This window comes from Rattus norvegicus, chromosome 12 (assembly GCF_036323735.1).
Source record: "Rattus norvegicus strain BN/NHsdMcwi chromosome 12, GRCr8, whole genome shotgun sequence".
Taxonomy (NCBI): Eukaryota; Metazoa; Chordata; class Mammalia; order Rodentia; family Muridae; genus Rattus; species Rattus norvegicus.
Genome location: NC_086030.1, coordinates 44,300,454 through 44,325,105, shown reverse-complemented (window position 1 = coordinate 44,325,105; position 24,652 = coordinate 44,300,454). Strand labels below are relative to the sequence as shown.

Here is a 24,652-nt window from a genome sequence, read left to right as displayed (position 1 = left end):
CGCCAGGGATCATAGCCATGAGCACCTCCTAGGCATTCCCCTGCTCCCCACCACCTCGAGCATCTTATCCCTCAATCTCCCCACCTTTCCCCTTTTCATTCATAGCAGCTCCCCTACTCCTGCCTCCTTCAAGTAGAGATAGGGCGCCATCCGTTCTCCGCTCTAGGTACCCGGAACCCTTGCGTTTCTTTCCCCGTAAAGGGCCTTCCCTCTCCCATGTTGACTCTGAAGCCCACAGTCTGGTTGCTGCCCGTGACAGCCAACACAGGTAGAGAGCATCCATGATGTATATGTATGTGTGTGTATGTATATGTATGTGTGTGTGTGTGTGTGTGTGTGCGCGCGCGCGCGCGCGCATGCGCGCAGGTATGCTGGTGTGTATGCATGCATGTACATGTGTGAGTGCTAGTGTATGTGCATGCCTGAGTGCATGTGTGTGTGCTGGTGTGTATGCATGCATGTACATGTGTGTGTGGTGGTGTGTGTTCATGCATGAGTGGATTATGTGTGCTGGTGTATGTGCTGATGAGTATGCATGCATGCTGGTATGTGTGCATGCACACACGTGTGTGTGTTAGTGTGTATGAATGCATGAGTGCATTGTGGGTGTTGGCGTGTATGCATGTGTGCTGGTGTGTATGCATGCATGAGTGCATTGTGTGTGCTGGTGTGTGAGCATGCATGAGTGCATGTGTGTGCTGGTGTGTGTGCATGCATGAGTGCATGTGTGTGTGCATGCATGCATGCTGTAAATTAGATGATGCACACCCAGTGTTGGAACATCCCTGGCTACATTTGAGTCTCAAAGAGACCTGAATTCTAACCTAGGCTGTGCTACTAACTCAACGACCTTAAGCAAATCCCTTGACCTCTGTGGACTTGGTCTTTCTCACTGAGCAAATGGGAAGACATCTCTGCCATGCCAGTCTCTGGAGGCTGGTGCTGAGCTGGGGGGCATTATTAACAACAGGCAAAGCAATGGCAGAAACCTCCAGCCTCATACAGTACACGTGCTGATATTTTTACCCCACAACCATCCACCCTGCCTCCCCCGTTAACCACACAGCCACCCCCCTGGTATGCTGCATGACAGATTTGGAGAAGTGACTCAACGTGAGTCTATTTTGGAGACAGAAAATACACATCCGTGTATTTAGAACCTTGTTAGAACAAAACCTTTGAAAAGCTTCCAGCCCAGAGACGCTCTGCCAGAACGTGGGTGTTCTTTTTTTGTCTCTCTCCTTCCTCTCTCTCTCTCTCTCTCCCTCTCTCTCTCTCTTCTTCTCTCTCTCTTCCTCCCTCCCTCCCTTCTCTCTCCCACTCTCCCTCCCTCTCTCCCTCTCTCCTTCTCTCTCTCTTTCTCCCTCCCTCCTTTCTCTCTCTCTCCCACTCTCTCCCTCCCTCCCTTCTCTTTCTCTCTCTCCCTCCCTCCACCTCCCTTCTCCCTCTTTCTCCTTTTGCATTCTAATGCATTTCTTGGGATTCTGGCTTAGTTTGGTAGAGGGTGGGATTCAGGAAGAAAAGGATTGTCTGTTTGTTGAATATTGGGAATCTTGTTTTAGTCTGCTTTTTTAAGATTTTGTTTTAAATTATTCGAGTGTGGGCATGCGTATGTCTGCATATGTACAGTACCCATAGAAGCCACAAGGGGGCTCTTGGAGCTTTTGGAGCTGGAGTTACAGGATGTTATCCACCTCCATGTGGGTGCTGGGAACTGAACTCAGATCCCCTGCCAAGGGGCTGGGGACTTAGCTCAGTGGTAGAGCGCTTGCCTAGGAAGCGCAAGGCCCTGGGTTCGGTCCCCAGCTCCGGAAAAAAGAACCAAAAAAAAAAAAAAAAAAAAAAAGCAGATCCCCTGCCAAAGCGGCAACTGCCAGCCCTTGTTTTTGCTTTGTCTAAAGATGAAAAGTCTTGATGGAAACTGATGTCTGTTTTCAGTCTCGGGTTTCCTGAGCCTCTTGCGCTGAGTCCTGGGTCTTGGATATCCTCCTTGGAGACTACGGGGAGACGCTCAGGGAGACACTCAGCCTATGATGCACTCATCTAAAAACTGTTGAGACCCTGAGCTCCATCCTCAGAACCCACATTTTAAATAAGTTTGGCTAGGTGTGGTGGGGTCCCCTTTAATCCCAGCACTCGGAAGACAGAGGCCACATTCAAATGTGACCAGGGATGTTCCAACCAACAATGGCCATGCATCTTCTAACATACGCCATGCATGCATGCATGCACACACACCAGCACATACAAATGCACATACACCCACACACATTCGCACACACATGAACACACATGTGCTTCCACACATGTACACGTGTACCCACAAGCACGTGTACTAGTCCACCCAGTGTCCACTTGTGCCGCAGATCTAAAATTAACTATAAACTAAGATTAAATAATATGAATGTGAAGACATAACGTGACTAGAAAATAAGATATAAACATGTAATCTGTGCCAAAAACAGTTTCCACTTTTCCTGGAAGTGTGGCCTGTGACCTAAAATGTCTAAGAACATCCCTCTGTGGCAGGAGAGTGCTGGGGGGATAGGCCAGCATTGAGGAACTTTCTGTTGACATCTTGTCTGTGCTGGCTGTAAAGTGGCCACATGTGGGCACTGAACACCTGCAGTGAAATACGACTCCCACAGGCAAGGAGCCAGGTTTTAAACTTTTCATGCAAATGTGCACTGACACAACAGCCTCAACTCTTCTTTCTGGCCATTTATAAATACATGATTTTATGGATCCTTATAGAATGTAGGAGCTACAAATGAGAGGAAATACAAAATAGTTGTCTTTCTGGGGTTGGCTTATATAATCATTACCACTCGCGCCCATTTTCCTGCAAATGATGTGACTTCATTCTTGTCTGTGGCCAAAAAGTCCCCTGTGAGTACCTACTATGTGCATCCCACATTTTACCTACTGTGCGCATCCTACATTTTATCTACTGTGTATTCCACATTTTATCTACAATGTGCATCCCACATTTTACCAAGTCCTCTCTTCTTGGACACTTAGTTTTTATATTTATTTTAGTTTTATTTGTTATATATTTATATTTTGGGTTTTTATATTTTTATATTTATATTATTTAACTTTAGTTTATATGTAATTTTATTTTATTATACGTTATATCTTAAATTTTTATTATGTTTTTACATTTATATTAATCTTAGTTTATATTTCATTTTAGTTTATTATAATTAATTTTGGATTAATATGGCCACAGAGAGCAAATGGCTACCATATTGGAGAGTACCAGTCTAGTTTCCAGCTTCTTGGTGAGGTCTAGAGACAGAAATGCTGACTCTCAAGCCCTACCCATCCCTGCTGAACTGGCGTTGCCTCTTATTCTGCATGTTAAAACTTTTGAGAGGCCTGGAGCCCTGGTCTCATGGTCACAGTGTCCTTCCATCCCTCTCGATGAGGCTCCCTGAACTCTGTGGATCTCAGTCTTCTCAAGTCAACAAGACCTGGAGACGTTTGAGTTTGCAAGGGTGGTGTCTTGTTAGGGCTTCACTGCTGTGAAGAGACACCATGACCAAGGCAACTCTTACAAAGGAAAACATCTCATTGGGGCTGGCTTACTGGTTCAGAGGTTCAGTCCATTATCGATCATCACAGCAGGAAGCTTGGTGGCACACAGGCAGACAAGGTACTAGAGAAAGAGCTGAGAGGTCTACATCTTGATCCACAGGTAGCAGAAAGAGACTGTGTGCCACACTGGGTGTAGCTTGAACATAAGAGGCCTCACATCCCCGCCCCCACAGTGACACGCTTCCCCTACAAAGCCACGCCTACTTCAAAGCCACACCTACCTCAACAAGGCCACGCCTCCTAATGCCACTCCCTATGGGCCAACCATTCAAACACACGGGTCTACGGGAGCCATACCCAATCAAACCACTGTACGTGACTATCTTTGTGGTGAATTATGGGTAAGTTGATGAATTCTCTAACAGTTCAAAGGTGTGGCATAATATAATACTAGAGAGAAGGTTCTAGAAGCAGGACCAATAAATTGAAAATACTGAGTGAGGAGGGAACTGACCTCAGGAGGGAGCACCAAGAGAATTCACAGCCGCCCATTCCTTTGTTACAGGAGCTACAAGGTCCGATTCAACAGCGTCTCCTCCTATTCTGACTCCCGAAAGTCATCGGGCGACGGACCCGACCTCAGAGACAACTTTGAAAGTACTGGACCCCTGGCCAATGTGAGGTGAGCAAGGGTGCCAAGGACTGAGGTTGAAAAAGGCTCTTAGAGAGCACGGATCATCTGCAAGGTGGTTCTTTGTTCTGGAGAATTCCTACCACCACCACCCCACGATTTTCCTCCCTTCCTCTGGAGCCTCTCCCTCTCTAACACACACTACCTGGTTTCCCACGTATGAGGACCCTTGTACCCGACAACCTCTGATGCTTCTTCCTCTAACTCCCCCCAAGATCCCATCACTAAGGTCTGCCCACTGTGTGCCCTGAAGGGCAGTAGCTTCCAGATGCCACTGTCAGGGCCGCTTTTCCAGGTAGACACGTTTTATACGGAGCGAAGGTCTCTGGAGACACCCCACGATGTTGAGGTAGTGTTTTTCAACTCTGGGTACACATTAAAACCATCTAGGGAGATCCATGCATGACTGTGCATACTTGTAGTCCTGGCACTCGAGAAGCTGAGGCAGGAGGATGGCAAGTTCAGGGCCAGCCTGGGCTACATTAGGAGATTCAAACAAAACAGAGCCACCTAGGGGTGGGGGGGAAGGGCTGTTTTCGATCTACCAGTGTGATGCCTAAGCTTGACTTGAAAAGATTCTACAGTCGGTCTAGAACTGGGGGCTGTGCTGCCGTCTTTTCTTCTCAGTCCAACCTCTACTGCGAAGTCAGATTTGAAAACTACTCCGCAACCCCATCTCTTCCTAAGCAGTCACATTCCATGAGACAGTTTGGGGGAGGATGTGTAACAAAGTCAAGTGTTTGGGGATTCGATGTGTGTTCAGGTTAGTTAAGTATTTGGAGAGATGAAATAAGGATGTGTAGCCTCGTTCTGGATAACGGTCAAGATAAGGCCGACGCCCTGTCAGTCCACGGTCCAGACCTAGGCATGGATGAGTCTTCTTCATGACTGCTCAGAACCAGGCTCAGGGGGCACAGGACACAGAACTCCTAGACTGAAGAACTGCACCTATGTTTTGTACAGTCTTTCCTGTTTTGTGCGTGTATGTGACATGCGTGTGTGCATCACATGCAGGCACATACACTGCAGTGCACACGTAGAGGTCGGAGGGCAGCCTCACATGTGGGACCTCCCTTTCCACCCTGTTCCTGTCTCTTCTCGTGTCTGCATACTCCAAGCTGGCTGACTCACCGAGTTTCCTGCCTCTGCCTCTTTTCTGGCTACAGGAATTCTGGGATTATGGGCACATGCTACCAGATTTACGTGGGTTTGGGAAAATCCAAAGTCTGGTCCTTATGAATGCTTTGCCCACTGACGGAGCTGTCTCCCCAGCCCAACACTGAATCTTTAAAACAGCTGTAGGCTGGCATTAAAATTGAATAGCAAGCGGGAAGACATCTTCTCCCTCTCTACATCCCTACACACTGCCTCCCCTAACATCAGCACCCCACGCCAATGGACACGGCCATATCTTGACCAGCCGAAACCCGTGGTCTGCATCAGGTCTTGCTTATAATGTGGAATAGCTCTTAGGTTTTGATATCAGAACATGAATTTAGCATTCATTACCTCCATATCCTAGGTAGGCAACATTCCATCCCACCTTGACCCCATCCCTCCCACCCACCTATGTAGAACCCTCCCTCCCTCCCACTGGTGGACTTGTATTTAAAGAATTGTACTCGGGAGCATGGTGAGAGGCTCAGTCTGAACAGCTCTTGTCACACGAGCGTGAGAACTTGAGTTCCATCCCTAGCACCTATGTGAAGGGCAGGAGTAGAAGCAGCCATAGGTAGCTGTAACCCCAGCACCAATGAAGAGAGAGACAGGAGGATCCTCAGGTCCCAGTGAGCAGTCCTGCCCCACCCCCCGCCACACACACACACACACACACACACACACACACACACACACACACACACACACAAAACACCAAAATGCTGTTCAGAGACACCACACTTAAAGTCGGCATCTGCCCTCCACACGCATATGTGCACGCACCAAAAATAATTGCACTTCATTATTATGGTGATGTTTTAATTTCAGCCATTAAAAATATGCAGGTTTTGTCGTCCCCCCCCCCCGCCTTGTCTAAAAAGCCATAAGGCACCTTCAGCTTTGAAATCATATGTATCTTTGCTATCTGGCCCTGCAGATGACAAATTAGTCACCTGTTGGTTTCCAGGTTTAAAATAGGAATTTGGGACTCAAAAGTAGCAACCGTCATGGAAAAATGATTCTCCCAGTGACCGTGGGGTGTGGGCCCCTAAGTCTGTCCAGAGTGTTGTCATGAGTCAACTACCTGATCCATGGCTGGTGAGGACAGGGGTCACATGTCGGAGGGAGGTGCTATAGTGAAAAGCCGACAGAGGTTTAGTAGAATTCTTACTGCCGTCCTTCTTAAAGCAAATTGATTTATCCCAAACGGAACCACTCCACCGAGCGTCTGTCCAGCAACCCATGTTTCCTGCTCATTGCCCTCCTCGTCCTCCCTCCTCAGAAACCACTAGAACTTTCTCTGGAAGCAGCAATCGCTTTTGGAGACCAAGAGAAAGGGGTCTTAAGAGCCCTTGGGGTTGACATCATCCTTCCACAGCAAAGTGTTTTTTCATAGTTCTGAAAGCTAGGAGTTCAGCAAAGGTTGGGTTCCTGCCGGCTTCTCTTACTAGCTTGTCAGTGGTACCATCCTGTTGGAAAGCGGGGGCAGAGAAGGAGAGGAAATTGACTTGATAGGACTCTTAACCAAGCTTGATCCTTAAAGCTCCTTTTTCAACATACATTCCCACAGGGGTTCAAGACTCTTGTGAATTTCGAAGTAACACTAATCAGCCCGTGGTACCAGACCCCCCCCACCTCCCACACCCAGCATTCCCCCCTCACAGACCTTCTCTTTTCTCCTGGACAGGTTCTCAGTGTTCGGCCTCGGCTCTCGGGCGTACCCCCACTTCTGTGCCTTTGGGCATGCGGTGGACACCCTCCTGGAGGAACTGGGAGGGGAGAGGATTCTGAAGATGAGGGAGGGGGATGAGCTTTGCGGACAGGAAGAAGCTTTCAGGACCTGGGCCAAGAAAGTCTTCAAGGTATGGGACGCACCATACCCTAGATAGCGCCAAGCTGCCCATGGTGGGGAAGAAGGGGACTCGGTGGTGAGATGGCTCAATGGTAGGCTGCTTGCCTAGTATGGGAAAGGAAGGGAGGTGGGGGAGGGGAGAAAAAGAGGGAAGGAAGAAGGGAGGGAGGAAGGAAGAAAGGAGACTATAAGGAAAATGAAGGAAAGGGAGATGGATAGGAAGGGAGGGCTTTTCCCCAGTGCACACAACTGGGAGAGAGCTTCAGTGAATTTGAGTAACCTCGACACACGCATTACCCACTCAGAATCCTGGGAGCATTGAGCACCAGCCCTGTGGCTTTTACTCTCTGTCCTGTTCACTACCCTGGGCTCCGTCCTCACCGGCAGCCCCAGAAAGAAAGGTCCTGCCCACTTCTGTCATTGAGCTTGTGCAGAAGGGGAAACTTAGGTCCAGGGCTCCGTGAGTTACCAGGGGGAGCTGTGTCTGTAAAACTGTTCCTGTGGAGAGCCGGGATGGTTGTGGGTTCCTTCACATCTGAGAGAGCGATCTCTCCTCAGCTCATCAGTGAGCCTTGACGGAGTATCTCTGAGGTTAGGGCCCTGAAAAGCCTACGCCAGTGGCTCTCACACTTCCTAACTCTGTGACCCTTTAATACAGTTCTGCAGGTTGTGGTGACCCCCTCCCGACTGTAAAATTACTTCATTTCTACTTCATAACTGCGATTTTGCTACTGAGTCGTAAGCATGTGACATGTGACCCCCAGAGCGGTTGCCACCCTCAGGTTGAGAACCATTACTCCTGGTCTCCTGTCCCCATCCCCTGCCTGACAGTCACTCATTTCTATGCCTGGAGACTTTCCTTCCTGTTCATTTCCTAGGGATGAAAGTCGATACCAGGTGACCTTTCATGACGGACTTCTTTCCCATATTGTAAAGTTTTTAGGGTCCATCCACCCGTGTCAGCGCCTTATCCCCTTTCTGTGATCAAATAATATTAAACAGTGCAACGTTTTGCTTTTCCATTTTTCCGTTGACGAACACGGCAACAGCCAGATAATAATAAAACCTACATCTGAAAACTTTAAATTTCCCTGAAAAGTAGTCCCATGGTTGTCAATATCTGGATCTCCATTATTTGAGAGGCTGAGGCAGGGTGTCACTGGGGCCCCAGTGTTAAAGACCTTTCTGAACCTGTCTCAGAAAATGTTTACTAATGGTTCTGAGCAGTAACTCTTAGGATTATGTTTGCTGATAAAGGAGCTTTGACCAGAAAAGGAAAAAAAAATGTGAATCCAGACAGTGTGTGCTGGCTTTATTTAATTGTTTTAAACCTTTTGAAGATGAAAGGAAATTCTATTTACTTTCATTTTTAATGCTAAGCCTCTGGGCACGTGGGGTTTAGTAATGTCATCGTGGATGTGGAAGTTAGGCCCTCAAGTCACTACTCAAAATGTAGAGAGACAGATGGGAGGGGTAGACAGGTGGGGGGGTGTAGACAGGTGGGGGAGGGGGAGTAAGACAGGTGGGGGGTGTGGACAGGTGGGGAGTAAGACAGGTGGGAGGTGTAGACAGGTGGGGGAGGGGGAGTAAGACAGGTGGGGGTGTGGACAGGTGGGGAGTAAGACAGGTGGGAGGTGTAGACAGGTGGGGGGGAGCCGATGAATGGATGTATGAATAAGTAGGTGGATGGAAGATTAGTTGGAGATGACCAAATGGATGGGTGAGTAGAAAGGTAAATGGGTGGGGGTGAGGATGGATAATGGATGATGGATGAATGGCAGATGGATGGTGGGTGGATGGATGGATGGATGATGGATGGATGGATGGATAATGGATGGTTGATTGGATGGATAGATGAATGAGTGATGGATGAATGGATGGATGGTTGATTAGATGGTTGGATGGGTTGGTGGATGGAAGGGTGGGTGGATGGATAGATGATGGATGAATGAATGAGTGATGGATGGATGATGGATGGATAGATGATATATGGATGGATGAGTATATGGGGGATGGATGGATGGATGGATGTTTGGATGGAAGGATGATTGGATAGATGGATGATGGATGGATTCAGATAGATGAATTGATGGTTGGATGAATGATGAATGGATGATGGATTGATGGAAGAAAGGGTTGATAGGTAGATGGACAGATAACTAGGTAGATGAAAGGGTGGGTAGGTTGGTGGATGAGTGAATGGATTTGTGGGTGGGTGATGAAAGGAAGGATGGGTCTCTGGATTAATGGATGGAGAGTGGGAGAAGGGAATGGGAAGAGAAGAGAGAAAGAGAGAGAGGAAGGGAGACTTCCATGCCATGACTTGGAGCTCCTGGGGAGGAACTACCTAGCACAACTGATCTAACATCTAGGATAACTCTCTGTGGGCCGCAGGCAGCCTGTGATGTGTTCTGCGTGGGGGATGACGTCAACATCGAGAAGGCGAACAACTCCCTCATTAGCAATGACCGAAGCTGGAAGAGGAACAAGTTCCGCCTCACGTATGTGGCGGAAGCTCCAGATCTGACCCAAGGTACCCGACTCGTCCTTTGAGACACCTTTGTCATCTTGGGGAGGGTGGGGCTGGAGAGCTCCCCTCAGGGGTGTGTGGGGACAGTAGCTGTGTCACTCTGGTCCTCCTTTCAGAGAGGCCCTTGGCACATGCAGGCCACACTTCTGTCCCCACAGGCAGGGGACTGTGCCCCTCTGCATCCTCACCTCTGTTGCAATCACTTTGGCGTTTGGTTCAGGGTCTGTAACCACCTCACCTGGCCCCATGAATGCCCGCCCCTTTCTTTCATCCCTTCCACTCCAGAGGAAGCTCTGAAGAGGGGTCTGGGGAAATGGCTCGTTTGTTAATGTATCGGGTTCGCAGACACCAAGACCAAGAGTTCAGTTCCCCTGAACCCATGAAAGAGACAGCCATGGTTGGGTCATGCTTGTAGTCCCAACACTGGGGAAGAGGGGGCAAAAGAATCTTGGGGCTCACCAGCCTGCCAGCCTAGCCAGTAGCTGGCTGAGAGGTCCTGTCTCAAAAGATCCACTTGCACAGCACCTAAGCACTCACAACCCAGGCTGTTTTCTGGCTTATACGCACACACCTACACACAAGCTCCCGTGCACACACCGTTACACATTTACACGTATGGGCACACACATACCCAAAGCTGGGGAGGCTTTATGGACTGTTAACCCCCCTCCTTTCACCACCACCATTATTTCTCTCCCCACAGGTCTTTCCAATGTTCACAAAAAACGAGTCTCGGCTGCTCGACTCCTCAGCCGCCAAAACCTGCAAAGCCCTAAGTCCAGGTAGGTTTGCCCAGCATCAAACCCCGCTGGGGAGGCTCCCGACTGCCACCCATAGCCAGAAAGGGGAACTCAGACCCCAGAGACCACAGCAAAGTGCTGCAGTTCCCCTCATCCCCAGGTCCCAGGACTCCTGCCTTGCTTTCCCTGTGCCCCGACAAAGACAGGGATAGAGGAGAGGTAGACAAAGAAAACGGGCTTCGGGGTGATCTCAGCATGGGGTCGCCCGTGAGTCTCAAATGTTCTCTTCGGGCAGCTTCTCCAACAGAAAGTGCTTAGCCCAAGTATTTTCTTAATGTGGGTTATTTTTATCTAGAGCAGTGGATCTCAAACTGTGGGCTGTGACTCCTTTGGGCGGGGGTGGGAGGAGGGGTGGGGGGGTGTCCAATGACCCCCTTCACAGAAGTCACCTTGGGTCCCTGGAAAACACAAATGTGTTCATTATGGTTCATAACAGTAGCAAATTTTCAGTTACAAGGTAGCAACAAAAATAATTTTATGGTTGGGGAGGAGGGGGTCACCACAACTCCAGGAACTTACAGGGTCTCCGTGTTAGCAAGGCTGAGAACTGCTGCTCTAGAGGGCTGCGAAAGAAGCCATCTGCACTGTGAATTAGCAGTGGGTGCTCAAAAACAAAGTACTGTAACACATGACTTGCACACATTGCAACATGCTTAGGGAGAGTGGAGGACAGCCTCTGGGTGGGCATTCTCATTTCCCACCTTGTTTGAGAGAGGGTCTCTTTACAGCCACATAAGCCAGGAGATATGGCCCCAGGGGCTTTTGTAGAACCTCCTGTCTCTTCCTACCGGGATGTTTTCAGATACATGTCCTCTGCATTTGACTTTGAGGTCGTTCAGCGTGTGTGTGTGTGTGTGTGTGTGTGTGTGTGTGTGAGAGAGAGAGAGAGAGAGAGAGAGAGAGAGAGACAGAGACAGAGACAGAGAGACAGAGAGAGAGAGAGACAGAGAGAGAGAGAGACAGAGACAGAGAGAGAGACAGAGAGAGAGACAGAGGAGAGAGAGGGAGACAGAGACAGAGAGACAGAGACAGAGACAGACAGAGAGACAGAGAGAGGAGAGTGTGAGAGGAGAGAGAAAGAAGAGTGTGTGCATGTATGTGTGAGAGGAGAGAGAGAGTGTGTGAGAGAGAGAGAAAGAGAGAGAGAGACAGAGACAGACAGAGAGAGGAGAGTGTGAGAGAGAGAGAGAAAAAAAGAGAGTGTGTGTGTGAGAGAAAGGGGAGAGAGAAAGAGAGAAGAAAGTGTGTGTGTGAGAGAGAGAAGAGTGTGTGAGAGAGAAAGAAGAGTGTGTGCATGTGTGTGTGAGAGAGAGAAGAGTGTGTGAGAGAGAAAGAAGAGTGTGTGCATGTATGTGTGAGAGAGGGGAGAGAGAGAGAGAGAGAGAGAGAGAGAGAGAGAGAGAGAGAGAGAGCGCACACTAAGTGCAGGGCTTGCCAAGACCGGAAAAGAGTGCCAGTTCCCTGCAAACTGGAGTTAAAGGTGATTTGTGAGCCACCACATGGGTGCTGGGAACTAAACCTGGGTCTTCTCTGATGGCTACCAGTGCTCTTTAACCACTGTGCCATCTCTCCAGCCTTTCATTTGGCTTATAAAGCTCTGAACTCTTAGGCTTGTATAGTAAATGCTTTTACCCGCTGAGCCATCTCCCCAGCCCTGGAAATTATCTTATTACCCAACATAGGCAAACTTTGTAATACCTGGCCAAACACTTTGCTATCTGACATAAAGTGTGTTTGTCTTAGCACGTTTGAGGTTATGGCTTTAGTTTTATGTGATGCTGGTCTTGAGCCTGTAACACTAATCAAGTTCTGGACCACTGAACTGTATTTTAAGTCTTAGCACTTGGCATAAAATCCAGTTAGCCCTATTCAGCAACACCCAAAACAAATTCACTTCTTCCTAATGAGATATTGGATGGCCAAGGACACTGTCCTTTGGGTCCCAGAGCCTCTAAGCTGTTCCCCTTATTACATGAATTCCTGAGCTTTGGAATTTAATCACGGGGTTCTCACTGCCCGCTGGAAATCACCCTCTCATACCCTACCACCAGCAGCAGAAGTTGCACAATCCCCACCAACATCAGTGCTAAACCAGTTACTGCCATCACCAGTCTAAACAGGACATGCTAATATCACTGTCCTCAGAGCCAACCCACTCAACCCTTTAAACCTGTGTTCTCCCTGGGTCCAGGCTGATCTCACCCAGACTGGCCGCCCATCTGCATCTCTCATTTTTCAAGTCTCTGCACTCAATCCCTCTCAGGAATTTTTTTCCCATTTTTTTTTTCAGTTATAACCCAGGTAGATCTTTTAAATTTTTTTTCAAAGCCCTGGGCACTAACCCCAACAAACAAACTGGGTCTGTATGGCTTTGGCAAAGTCACTGGGGAGACAGTGGGGAGCTGGAGAGAGATGGCTCAGTGGTTAAAAGCACTGGCTGCTCTGGCAGAGGGCCTTGTTTCTGTTCCCAGCATCCATGCGATTTTTCTCTCTCTAGATTCCAGTTCTAAAGAGATTTGGCTCCCCCTTCTGGCCTCCATGGGCAGCAGCAGTAACCATGCATAAATTTGAAACACTCATAGACAAACTATATATATATATATATATGTGTGTGTGTGTGTGTGTGTGTGTGTGTGTGTGTATGTGTGTGTGTATATATATGTATGTATATATATATTGGAAATGCTGGCATCAAGTTTGCACACCCATATCTAGTATACTCTGTCTTCCACACACTGAGCTGAGCCCCCTAGGCAGTTTCCCGCTCACACCAGCCACACCAGCAAAGGCCACAGTTTATTATAACACGTTATGCTGTATTATAACACATATACTATAACGTGTCTCACATGTTAGATATGAGAAGTGACTCTGAGAAAATGCCAGCGACTTTCCCAAGGTCACGCTGACCTGGTTATCTGGCCGCCGCTCCAAAGAACTCCACAGATGGCCTTCATCCCATTTGCTAGACTGCTGTGACCATTGCAAAGGAGCCTCCTGAAGTTGCTGGCACTGTACAAGATCCAGTGACACTCCTTGTTCCTCCCAGGTTCCTCGTGTCACCTGCGAATTTGGCACGCATGCTTCCTGCATCCCCTTCTAAGCCTTTGATTATGAGAGGTCAATAGGACAGAGCCCTGAGCCTCTTGAACTGTCTCTCAAAGACTCTCAGGCATTAATGGAACATATTAGGCGTCTTAGAACAACTAAATGCAGCACCAGGTGCATAGCGACATCTGATAGAGAAGGGACTGTTGGAAGACAGGTTTTAAGCTTTCTGAGGAGCCATGGATATTGAAAAGCCAGTGTGTGGTAAGTCCTCCCTGGATCATGGTTCTTAGACAACAAGGAAACCAGCAAATGGCCTTCAAATCTGCCCCACCGTTCACTGCAAGGAGGGACCTGACTCTCGCAAAACATTATAAACAAAGGAATATTCCAAGCAACGTTAGGAGCAGGAACTGAGTTAAAATGGTTGTGAATTAGCAGAGAAAGGAACAAAGTGTGCCTATCTCTTTAAGGTAATGCCACCTTGCAGCCTGGAACAGTAGCCCAGTGGTTAAGAGTCCTGGCTGTTCTTCCAAAATTTGATGCCCAGCACCTATATAGTGGCTTGCAACTGCAGATAACTCCAGTTCCAGGGGATCTGTTACCCTCTTCTGGCATCTGAGGGCAAGCATGTGGTGCATCAATGTAATTTTTTGAGTGGAAAAGGCGTAACTCACCCACCTGCCCAGGCCAAGGCCAAAGCGATGGCTCTCTAGCCTGAGGAACCATAAACAAGATCTCACAGATTTTTTCCCACTAACAATCCTTAATCACAAGCAAAGTGCCAAGAGGGAAGTAAATGGCCTTTGGCAGGTGACCCTCCCAGAGCGACCCTGCCCAGCATCCTGCCCGGAAATGAATCTTGTGGTACAGGCAACAGTAATTAGGAAAAACAATCTGTACAAGCGGTGTGATGGGGTGAATGTGGGCAGGGTAGACATAGAAAGTTCTAGAAGTCAGGAGGAGAGAGAATGAAAGACTGAGATGAACTGCTAAGAAGAGTGGACTTCAGAAAAGAAAGGGGATGCCTAGAAAAGGAAGAACTAACTCATGGGCATGTGTTATGTGCCCTGTGCGTATGTGTGTGCATATGTATGCATGTGTGCATGTGTGTTTGTTTGTATGTATGTGTATATGTGTGCATGTGTGTGCCTGGGTGTGCATTGTGTTCATGTGTATGTATGTACATGTTTGTATCTCTGTGCATATGTACATGTGTGCATGTGTGTAGCTGTGTGTACCTTGTGTGCATGTATATGCACATGTGTTCATATGTATATGTGCACATGTTTATACCTGTATGCATGTGCACATGTGTACATGTACGTGCACATATGCACGTGTGTGCATGTGTATACATATATTTATAGAGACCCTAGGTGACAGATAGAATCCCTCTCAGTCATTCTCAGCTTACTTTTTGTGATAGGCTCTCACTGAACCTGGAGAGCATTGATTCAACCAAACAGCTGATCAGTGGGCCCAGGCACCTTCCTCTCCAGCTGTAGGATTACAGATGCACACTTCCTCACCCAGCTTTTCACTTCCGAGTGGGAATTGAACTCAGGCCCTCTGCTTTCATGGCAAGCACACTTATTCCTGTATATCTACCCATCCTAAGAACCCTGCTTTTTGTTTTCGGTTTTTAATAAGGGTAGCCCAAAAATTCACTTTAAAATGTTAATTGAAGCAGATGAGCTCTCGGCTTCTCAGCCTGCAGTGCTTTCTGTAGATCAAAGGGGATTCTCTGAAATCTTTGCCAGACGGGTCATGAAGAGGTCCCTGGGGTCACTCAGGTCATGAAGAGGTTCCCTAGGGGATCACACAGGTTATGGAGAGGTCCCTGGGGTCACTCAGGTTATAAAGAGGTCTCTAGGGGATCACACAGGTCATGGAGAGGTCCCTGGGGTCACACAGATCATGGAGAGATCTCTGGGGTCATACAGGTCATGGAGAGGTCCCTGAGATCAGACAGATCATGAAGAGGTCCCTGGGAGATCACACAGGTCGTGAAGAGGTCTCTGGGATCCAGCCATCACCCCTCTCAAACTGCAGCCATGTTCTGGCATGGTGGCGCATACCTTTAATTTTAGTACCCCAGAATGCTGAGGTGAGAGGAGTGTTACATCCTGATCACCCTAGTGTGTACCACTCATCCAGAGACATCATGAGTTTGAAGGGAGCTTGAGCAACATAGAAAGGCCCCGCTAATGTAAAATTCGAAAGGACAAAGAGCATGCTAGCCTAGCATGCTGCCTCTTTTTCTACACTACACTGTTGCCGTCTCTCCCTCTAGATCACCCTGAGCAGGGCTGTTTGTGTGCTGAGTCCTCATTATGTTCAAATATCAGCCCACAGAACAGCCACCTTCGCCCACTGTCTCCCTCAAGCCACCCACTGCTGCCACACATCCCCTCCTATGACCCCTCAGTGAGAATAAGACATCCTGCCCTTTTCTCCCATCCCCCTCCCCCAGTGCCTAAAGCTCTATGTATATGTATTGATGGCCTTGTTGAGGGTGGCTAGCTCGTGACTCTCATTACCCTTCTGGTAGAATAGCGCAATTAGATAGTTGGATTTTTCTATTTAACGTGGGGCATTAGGCAATTGTTGTCAAACCTGTGAGCCGATATGAACCACTGTCATGTCTGCCTGTCTGTCTTTGAATCTCTGTATGTGTCTATGTGTGTGTGTGTGTGTGTGTGAGAGAGAGAGAGAGAGAGAGAGAGAGAGAGAGTGAGAGAGAGAGAGAGAGAGAGAGAGAGAGAGAGAGAGAGAGTAAGTATTTGTACACGTAAATAACACTCCTGTATCTAAAAGAAATGAGACAGACCCAGGACAGGCTGTGAGGAGAGAGAAATTACAAGCCCTGAATCGACTGCTTCCCAAATTGCCCTTCTCCCCCACAGCTTCTCAATGGACCATATGGGTTGTGGTTCACACCTATAATCTTAGCACTTGGCACGCTGGAAGCAAGAGTTCAAAGCCAGTCTGGGCTATGTAATGAGCTCCAGGCCAGCCTGAGCTACCATGTAAGACCCCCTGTCTGTGAAGGGGTGGCAGGGGAAGACGGAAGTGAATGAATGAAGAAAGGAAAAGAAAAATTCTCTATCCCAAAGCTATGAACATTTAAAACTGCAGCTGAATCGGGGGTGGCCGGGGAGACTCAACTTCATAGCAAAACATTGAGGATTGAGGTCACCCAGAAATGCCCAGCTAGTCACTTGTAAAGTCATCTCCTGCAAATTCCCAGATGTTGTGTCACCTGGACCCACCTTCCGATCACCTGGACACACCTTCCATGCACCCGTTGGCCACATCCTGTCCCCTCCTTTATTGCTGGATCACAAGCAGAGACAAGGGGCTTTGGGGGAAGCAACTGAGTGTCAGCCAGGTCAGCAAGGGGTTGAGGTCTTTGGCCTTCCTGTTGGCAACAAGAAAATGCAAATTGCTTTGAATGCCTTTCACGGACTTTAACTGTGCCTGAGCAGCCGGCTCCTGAATTAGAGGCCTTGCAGCGCCCCCTGCTGGTTGGTTTCTTCTGCTAAACTCTCCCTGTCACCACAGTGATGTGTGATGTCTTTGCTCCCAGGAACCAAAGGCTGATCAGAGCTAAAGAGATGCTGTAACTGACAAACTCAGTATCCCAGAGAGTACAAGACCCTCTTGCTAGAGGAAAGGGACGTCCTGAACCCAAGGAACACACAGTAAAGCCTCCTAGACTGTCCACCATATCACAAACAGGGTGTCAGGCTTCAAGAAATGGCTTCCCGCTCTCCCAACCCCACTTACACACGGAGATTTGTGCCAGTTTAGCTATTTTTAATATCGGTGGCTATTCGTAGCACAAAGGGGCTCTTGGTTGTGCCAAAAACCTCCCTAAATAGCAAGTGCTCTTGGTCTATTCAAGTGTGATTTACATGGGGAGAACACGAGCTTCTCCCTCCACTGAGACCAGTTGGCAAGGAGGGAAGAATGTGAGGTCTGGAGAGCCATGGCAGCCTGCGGCTCAGAGTACAGACTCACCCAAGTACAGACTCATCAAGGCATAGGCTTACCCAGGTGCAGGTTCACCAGGTGCAGGCTCACCCAGGTGCAGGCTCATCCAGGTGCAGGCTCATCCAGGTGCAGGCTCACCCAGGTTCAGAGTTGCCCAAGAACAGACTGGCCTGGTTGCAGACTACCATTGTTAACCCCTACCTAGATCTACATATGTTATATAAAATGAAATCAATCTGCCCCAGGGCAATTTTATTCATTTTCTTCTTTTCACCTGTATACCTGTTCACATGTACAGGGCTCACATACGCATGTAAGCCTCCATGCCCACGGAAGCCCCAGGTTAATGTTGGAACTCTTTCTGCCTTATTCTTTGAGGCAGGATCTCTCCATCAAACCCAGAGCTCTCCCTGAGACTCTTGCTAGGCGGTTTGCTCCAGAGATCCCATGTCCCACTTCCTGAAGCTAAAATGGATGAGGGACCACCGTGCCCACCTCGTACTCAGTGCATTTAGGGGGTGTAAACCCTGCACTCTTATTTCCAAAGCAAACACTTTAACTATTGAGCCATCTCCCCAGAGGAGGGGAGGAGCCCCTAGACCTGGAGTTACAGATGGTTGTGAGCCACCCCGTGGTTGCTGGGAATTGAACCTAGGACCTCTGGAAGAATAGCCAGTGCTCTTAACCGCTGAGCCATCTCTCCAGCCCCAGCCTTAAAACTTTTTAATGGTCACACTTAGAGTATCTTACTTAAGAAGGTACTCTAATTAACTAGTAATTAATTACTTGGGGCAGATGGGAACTGGTTTCACCTGTAGTCCAAATTGAGCTCTAGATAAAAGGACTGTCTGGGACCTAACAGACAAGGAACTGCCTGAGCTAACAGACGAGGGCTACAGTTCCAGCCCCCTCTTTACTTTGCTTTTGTATTATGCGGCAGGCTCTTCCTAGCCTGCTCAGTCTGGTCTTGAACTCAGTAGCCAATATATCTGGAATACTCCTGCCTCAGCCTTCTTGGTGACTATCGATTAAAGACCTCTACTGAGAACCAGCAAAAAAACAAAAATTCATAGGGTCTTACTCTGTAGCCTTGGCTATCCTGGAACTCTCTTGAGACCAGTCTGGACTCAAGCTCACAAAGATCTGCCTGCCTCTGCCTCCTGAGTTTCGGAATCAAAGGCATGCATTACTACACCTGACCAAAAATTCACTCTTTTTAAAAAAAATGGGATTTGCTCATGCCTATAAGTGTTGACCCCATATGTATGTCTGTGCACCACTCACATGCCTGGAACCGGAGCTCAGAACTGGGCATCTGACCCCCTGGAACTGGAGTTGAAGATACCCATGAGCCATCACGTGGGTGCTGGGCACCAAGCCTAGAACAGCCAGTGCTCTTAACCACTGAGCCAACACTCCCCAGCCCCAAGAATACCTTCTTTTGGTTTAAGTTTTATTTGATTGTATGTGTGGATGTTTTACCTGCATGTGTATCTGTGTACTGTGTACATGCAGTACCCAGAAGAGGGAATCCTAGTCCCTTGGAACTGAAGTTACAGGGGATTGGGAGCTGCCACTCCAGTGCTGGGAATTGAACCTGGGTCCTCTGCCAGAGCAGCAGGAGCTCTTAACCACTGAGCCATCTCACTGAGCCATCGCTCCAGCCCCAGGGATTCGTTCTTGAAGCAGCTGGTTCACATGGGCCTCCTGAACTTGTAACACACAAACCCAAGCAGGTGTGATGTGGTACACAGATTATTCCTAGCGTCCCTCACTCCCACACATCTATACACAAGAGACTCTGAGCCTCTGGCGGGCCCTTCCTTCTACTACAAATGGGCAGTGCTTGCAAAAGAGAGCAGAGGGCCAGCAAGAGGGCTCAGTTTTTAAAGGTGCTTGCTGCCAAACCTGATAGCCTGAGTTCAATCCCTGAGACCAACAAAGTAGAAACAAAGAACTGAGCCACTTAAGTTGTCCGCTACCCATGCGCCAGGGCAAGCACATGCCACTGTCACCACTATGCGCACGCGTGTATACACACGTTAAATACAAGAGCATGGAATTCTATGAGAGATGATAAGTAGACCATAGAGCTTCACGAATCAGAGACGTCCTGCTTGTGGCTACAGTGAGCGGCTGGTTCCTGAGAGCACCATGATGGATACAAAGGACATGGCTAGCAGTTAGTTAATTCAGAAACCCTGAAGGACTTAGGACAAACCTATGTACCAGTCCCCATCATGGGGATAAAGTCACAGCCGTAGTAGATAAATGCCTTGTGTCACCCTGTTCCTATTATCTTAGAATCGTCACTAGTCACAGAAGTAAGGAAGTAAGGGATACTGTAATGAGAAGAGTGGGGGAAGGGTGAGAAGATATGGGGGACAGATATATCTCGGGCAAAATAGCAGGTTGTGGCTGGGCTTGGGACTTGGGACTTGGGAGATGAGAAGGGACCAGTGCAGAAAACAGTTGGGAGCATCAGAGAGGTCATGAGAACTTGGGGACCAGCCCCAAGATAGGCGAGTCATCCCAAGTGTGATGTCCCTGGCCCAGGACCTGGCTGTTGGCTCTGTGATGGGGAACTGACTGTCAAGCTTGGCAGAAGCTACAGGGTGAGTGATGGGCTTGCACCTCAGCAGACCAGAGCCAGGGATCATGGAAGGAAGGGTGTGCTGCAGCCTAGAGAGACAGACCAGGTGCAAAGGAGAGACAGAGCCGTGGTCTTTGTCCCACGCTCCCCCTCGTTCCCTGCAGCCGATCGACCATCTTCGTGCGTCTCCACACCAACGGGAATCAGGAGCTGCAGTACCAGCCAGGGGACCACCTGGGTGTCTTCCCCGGCAACCACGAGGACCTCGTGAATGCACTCATTGAACGGCTGGAGGATGCACCGCCTGCCAACCACGTGGTGAAGGTGGAGATGCTGGAGGAGAGGAACACTGCTCTGGGTGAGGCTTCGGGCTGCACTGCTAGAAAGGCGTCAGCCCCGAGTGGGCAGGGGCTGCCGGGCATGATTGGCCTATCTGTGAGGGCTTCCTACCTCACTCCAGCAAATAAATGTGTCAGCAATAGCCTCCTTCCCTCCTTCCCTTCCTTCTTTCTTTCCCCTTCCTTCTCCTTCCCCTCCTTGCTTCTATTCTTTATCTCCCTCCTCCCTCCTCCTCCTCCTCCCTCTTTCTCCCTCCCTTCTCTCCCCCTTCTCTCCCTCTTCCTTCCCTCCATCTCCCCTCCCTTCTTCTCCTACCCCCTTCTTTCCCTCCTCCTTCCCTCCATCTCCCCTCCTTTCTCCTTCCCCCTCTCTCCCTCCTCCTTCTCACTCTCCCTCCTTCCCTCTATCTCCCCTCCCTCCTCCTTCTCCCTCCCCCTTCTCTCCCTCCTCCCTCCTTCTCCCTCCCTCCTCCTCTCCCTCCTTCTCCCTCCCTCCTCCTCTCCCTCCTCCTTCCCTCCATCCTCCTCCCTCCTTTTCCCTCCCTCCTCCCTCCTCCTCCTCTCCCTCCTTCTCCCTCCCTCCTCCTCTCCCTCCTCCTTCCCTCCATCCTCCTCCCTCCTTTTCCCTCCCTCCTCCCTCCTCTCCCTCTTCCTTCCTTCCTCCCTCCCTCTGTCCCTCTCTCCTCCTCCCTCCCTCCTTCTCCCTTTCTTCCCTTCTTTCTATGTAGACCGAACTGACTTCAAACTTTCGATCCTCATGCCTCAGCCTCTAGAGTGCTAGGACCACAGACACAAGCCACCACACCTGGCTTAAAGAATCTTCAAAGTCGATGGGTCTCCAAGCTTCACCTTCTCCTCACAGACAAGGGTAGGCTCCAGGCTCCAGTACAAGGAGCTGTAGTGGCCACACCTGACAGCCTGTGACACCATGACTGTCACCTTGACAGGGGAGCTAACTAGAATGTGGAAATGGCGTGCCATCTGTCAAGTTCCTCCTGCCAACCCTCTTGGAAGGAGCCACTATTAAAAGACAAGCCCCTCCCTTAGTGAACCTAAACCCACAGAGTTCTCATATTAGACCAGGGGTTTCATGGCATCTTATGGAAATTCTTATGACATCCGTGGTAATGAGGAGGCAGGGGCTCATGTTTGGGAGGGACACAGAGGCAGGATAGCCTTCCCTCTTAGAAGAAGAGTTCTAGAACACCTAGAAGATTCCAGAATCCATATATAGTCAAGTCCCTTATAGAAAAGGTGGTGTGTGCACATAACACTTATGTATATTGTTGCAAATCTCCCTGTATGCTTTAAACCCCTCTCTAGATGGCTTTTCCAATGTAATGTAAATGCTTATAAATGCTATGTTACACTGTAGCATTTAGGGATAACAAGAACACAATGTACAGTTTGGTACAAATGAGATTACTTTTTCTTTCCATTGACTTCGTTCCTCTGTCAAATGCTCTGAAATGCAGAATCTGTAGACATGGAGTGCTGGGAGCACAGTGTAGTTAGAGCTAGGTGTGAGACCAGAATGCCTGCCCAGGTGTGCGCACGTGCATGTGCGCGCACACACACGCACGGGCACACACGCACACACTCGTGCACGCAAAAGCTGTGTGACCTCGGGCAGATTCTGTAACCTCTCTGTGCTTCATTTTCCTCACCTGGAGTGATGACTGAGGACAAAGTGACAGGAGCCTCATCCCCTCTGTGCCTCCCCAGGTGTCATCAGTAATTGGAAGGATGAATCTCGCCTCCCACCCTGCACCATCTTCCAGGCCTTCAAGTACTACCTGGACATCACCACGCCGCCCACGCCCCTGCAGCTGCAGCAGTTCGCCTCTCTGGCCACTAATGAGAAAGAGAAGCAGCGGTTGCTGGTCCTCAGCAAGGTGGGTGGGTCCTGAGAGCACCGAGAGGCCTGGGAATAGGGGCGCACTGAAAATGCTCTTCCAACTGTTCACAGCAGGTGGCAGTCTTGAGCAGGGGCGTGTCCTCATTTGCATATGGCAGTCCCATTGGCTTGTTTGCTCTGTCTCCCGGGCTCTAAGGTCTGACAATCCACAGCGCTGGAGTAACTCTTACTACTTTCCTTTGTGATGTTGAACTCTTGTCCTCACCACTTTAACCAATGCATGGAAAAAAAGGGAACAGAGACCCTCATAACAGGTTAACAGGCAGGGGTTTGGTTCCGGTGTAGAAACAATGGTGTTTTCTGGTGCAGAGTAGCTACCAAAAAAAATGACTGCTAGATAAGAGACCTCTAATAATTAGATGAACCCTTTAGCTTTACAACGCTTTCCTAGACACCATGAACGTGCTCACCCCAAGCCTGGCCTTGCTCAGAACGGTATCTAGGGCTGGAGATGTGGCTCAGTAGATAGAGCTTTTCGCCTAGCACACAGGAAGCCCTGGGTTTGATCCCCGGTAACATACACTAGACTCGGTGATGCATGCTTGTTCTTCCAGCACTTAGGACGTGGAGGCAGGAGGATCGTGAGTTCGAGGGCATCTTCAACTACATAGAGAGTTCAATTACAAACAAACAAACAAACAGGGTTGGCAAGATGGCTCAGTGTGTAAGGGTACCGGCTGCGCATTCTGAGAACCTGAGTTCAGTTCAGGACCCACATGGTGACCTCTGGAATCACCAGGCACACTCATAGTATGTATACATACATACATACATACATACATACATACATACATACATACATACATACATTCAAGCAAAACATCCAGACACATAAAATAAATCTGAAATTTAGTCTATTTAAACTAACATAGTTTAAAATAAAGACACTTCCCTGCTTAGGGGGACCACCCAACACAGCATTTCCCACGGAGGGGTGTCTCCTTCCCAGGAAACAAGCCCCCAGCAGAGGCCGGTTCCTTTTGCTATCCAGGAAGGGGAACTGGGGGAGGAGAAAAGGAGAGGCTCATTAGCAGGTGCACATTATCAAGAGATGTGAAAGTAAACACCAGAAGCCAGCTGGGCCTCTGAAGTGGGGAGCTGGAGACAGATGGCCACAGGAGAGCGGGAGGCAGTCACTGCCTCCTAAGCTGAGCGGGATCTTATAACGTTTAGAATATGTATAATTTAGACTGGAAACTTGTGATTAGTGGTGGGGGGGGTGAGTACAAAGAATGAACATTTTGCATAACATTCTTTGAGAGAGGGTTTTGTATAAAGTCCGTTTCTTCCTAAAAGCACCAAGTCGCCAGACAGGATAAACGAATTGGAATTTTTTTTTAATTATTGTTCTCAGAAACACCTGAGAGAGAGAGAGAGAGAGAGAGAGAGAGAGAGAGAGAGAGAGAGAGAGAGAGAGAGAAATGGGCCAGGAGGCAGAGCAGGGAACTGAGAAGAAATAGATGGCAAAACAAAGCTGATCCCAGAGAAGAAGAAAGGGAGGGTGGTCAGGTGGAAGTTTTCCAGCTTGCGGTGTGGTTTCTGAAAATCTGGCCAAAGTCCTTGGGGGAGTCCCACAGCTAAAGTCATGGTTCCCTAGAAGGGTGACCTTGACTTGTGTCTCAGGCTTGAACATTCTGCAGGAATCTGTGCCCAGAAGCAACACAGCTGTAGCAGTCACTGCCCGGGGTGGGGTGGGATGGGGTGGGGGTGGGGGGTCAGTTTTAGGTGACAGAGTCCTGCACTCGAGACTCTTGGTCACCAAACCTCTGTTATGCTCTGAATGTGGAGAGATTGTTGGGCAGTTAAGAGAACTTGCTGCTCTTCCAGGGGACTTAAATTTGATTCCCAGCACCCCATCAGATGGCTCACAACCATCTGTTAACTCCAGCTCCAGGGGATTGGGGACACTGGCCTCTGCTGGCTCCTGCTCTCAAGTGCACATATGCACATACTCACCTGGAGAAACACGCACACCTATGTGTAATTTAAAATAATAGAGATGATTTTTTTTTAATGTGCAGTGTCCCCACAGACTCCTGCAGTTTGAACACTTGGTGTCCCCCGCTGGTGGCACTGTTTGAGGTCACTGCACTTTTAATAGTCAGGGTGGAAAGAAATAGGCTCCCTGGAGGAAAGTGGTATTAGGGGTGGGCCTTGAGGTCTCATAGCCCAGCCGCACATCCCT

The 24,652-nt window shown here is 48.9% G+C and overlaps 1 protein-coding gene and 1 long non-coding RNA gene across 7 annotated transcripts in view; one reads left to right on the top strand and one right to left on the bottom strand.

Annotated features, from left to right (window-relative positions):
• Nucleotides 1-24,652, top strand: part of Nos1 (nitric oxide synthase 1) — a 180,361-nt gene that overhangs the window by 131,266 nt on the left and 24,443 nt on the right. For 4 of the 6 annotated variants that reach the window (XM_039089060.2, XM_039089059.2, XM_063271042.1 and 1 more), the window contains 7 exons: nucleotides 167-268; nucleotides 4,106-4,222; nucleotides 7,077-7,251; nucleotides 9,636-9,774; nucleotides 10,475-10,553; nucleotides 20,376-20,569; nucleotides 22,275-22,444. In XM_039089060.2, coding sequence (XP_038944988.1) covers nucleotides 167-268; nucleotides 4,106-4,222; nucleotides 7,077-7,251; nucleotides 9,636-9,774; nucleotides 10,475-10,553; nucleotides 20,376-20,569; nucleotides 22,275-22,444 — 976 coding nt within the window. The remainder of the gene's footprint in view (nucleotides 1-166; nucleotides 269-4,105; nucleotides 4,223-7,076; nucleotides 7,252-9,635; nucleotides 9,775-10,474; nucleotides 10,554-20,375; nucleotides 20,570-22,274; nucleotides 22,445-24,652) is intronic. The other 2 variants (XM_063271041.1, XM_063271043.1) reach the window with 1 other exon arrangement.
• LOC120095991 (uncharacterized) lies at nucleotides 13,221-21,829 on the bottom strand. Its single transcript, XR_005492031.2, has 3 exons — nucleotides 21,355-21,829; nucleotides 16,895-17,043; nucleotides 13,221-13,634 (listed from the first exon to the last, which is right to left on the bottom strand). It is a non-coding gene; the product is annotated as an uncharacterized LOC120095991 (long non-coding RNA).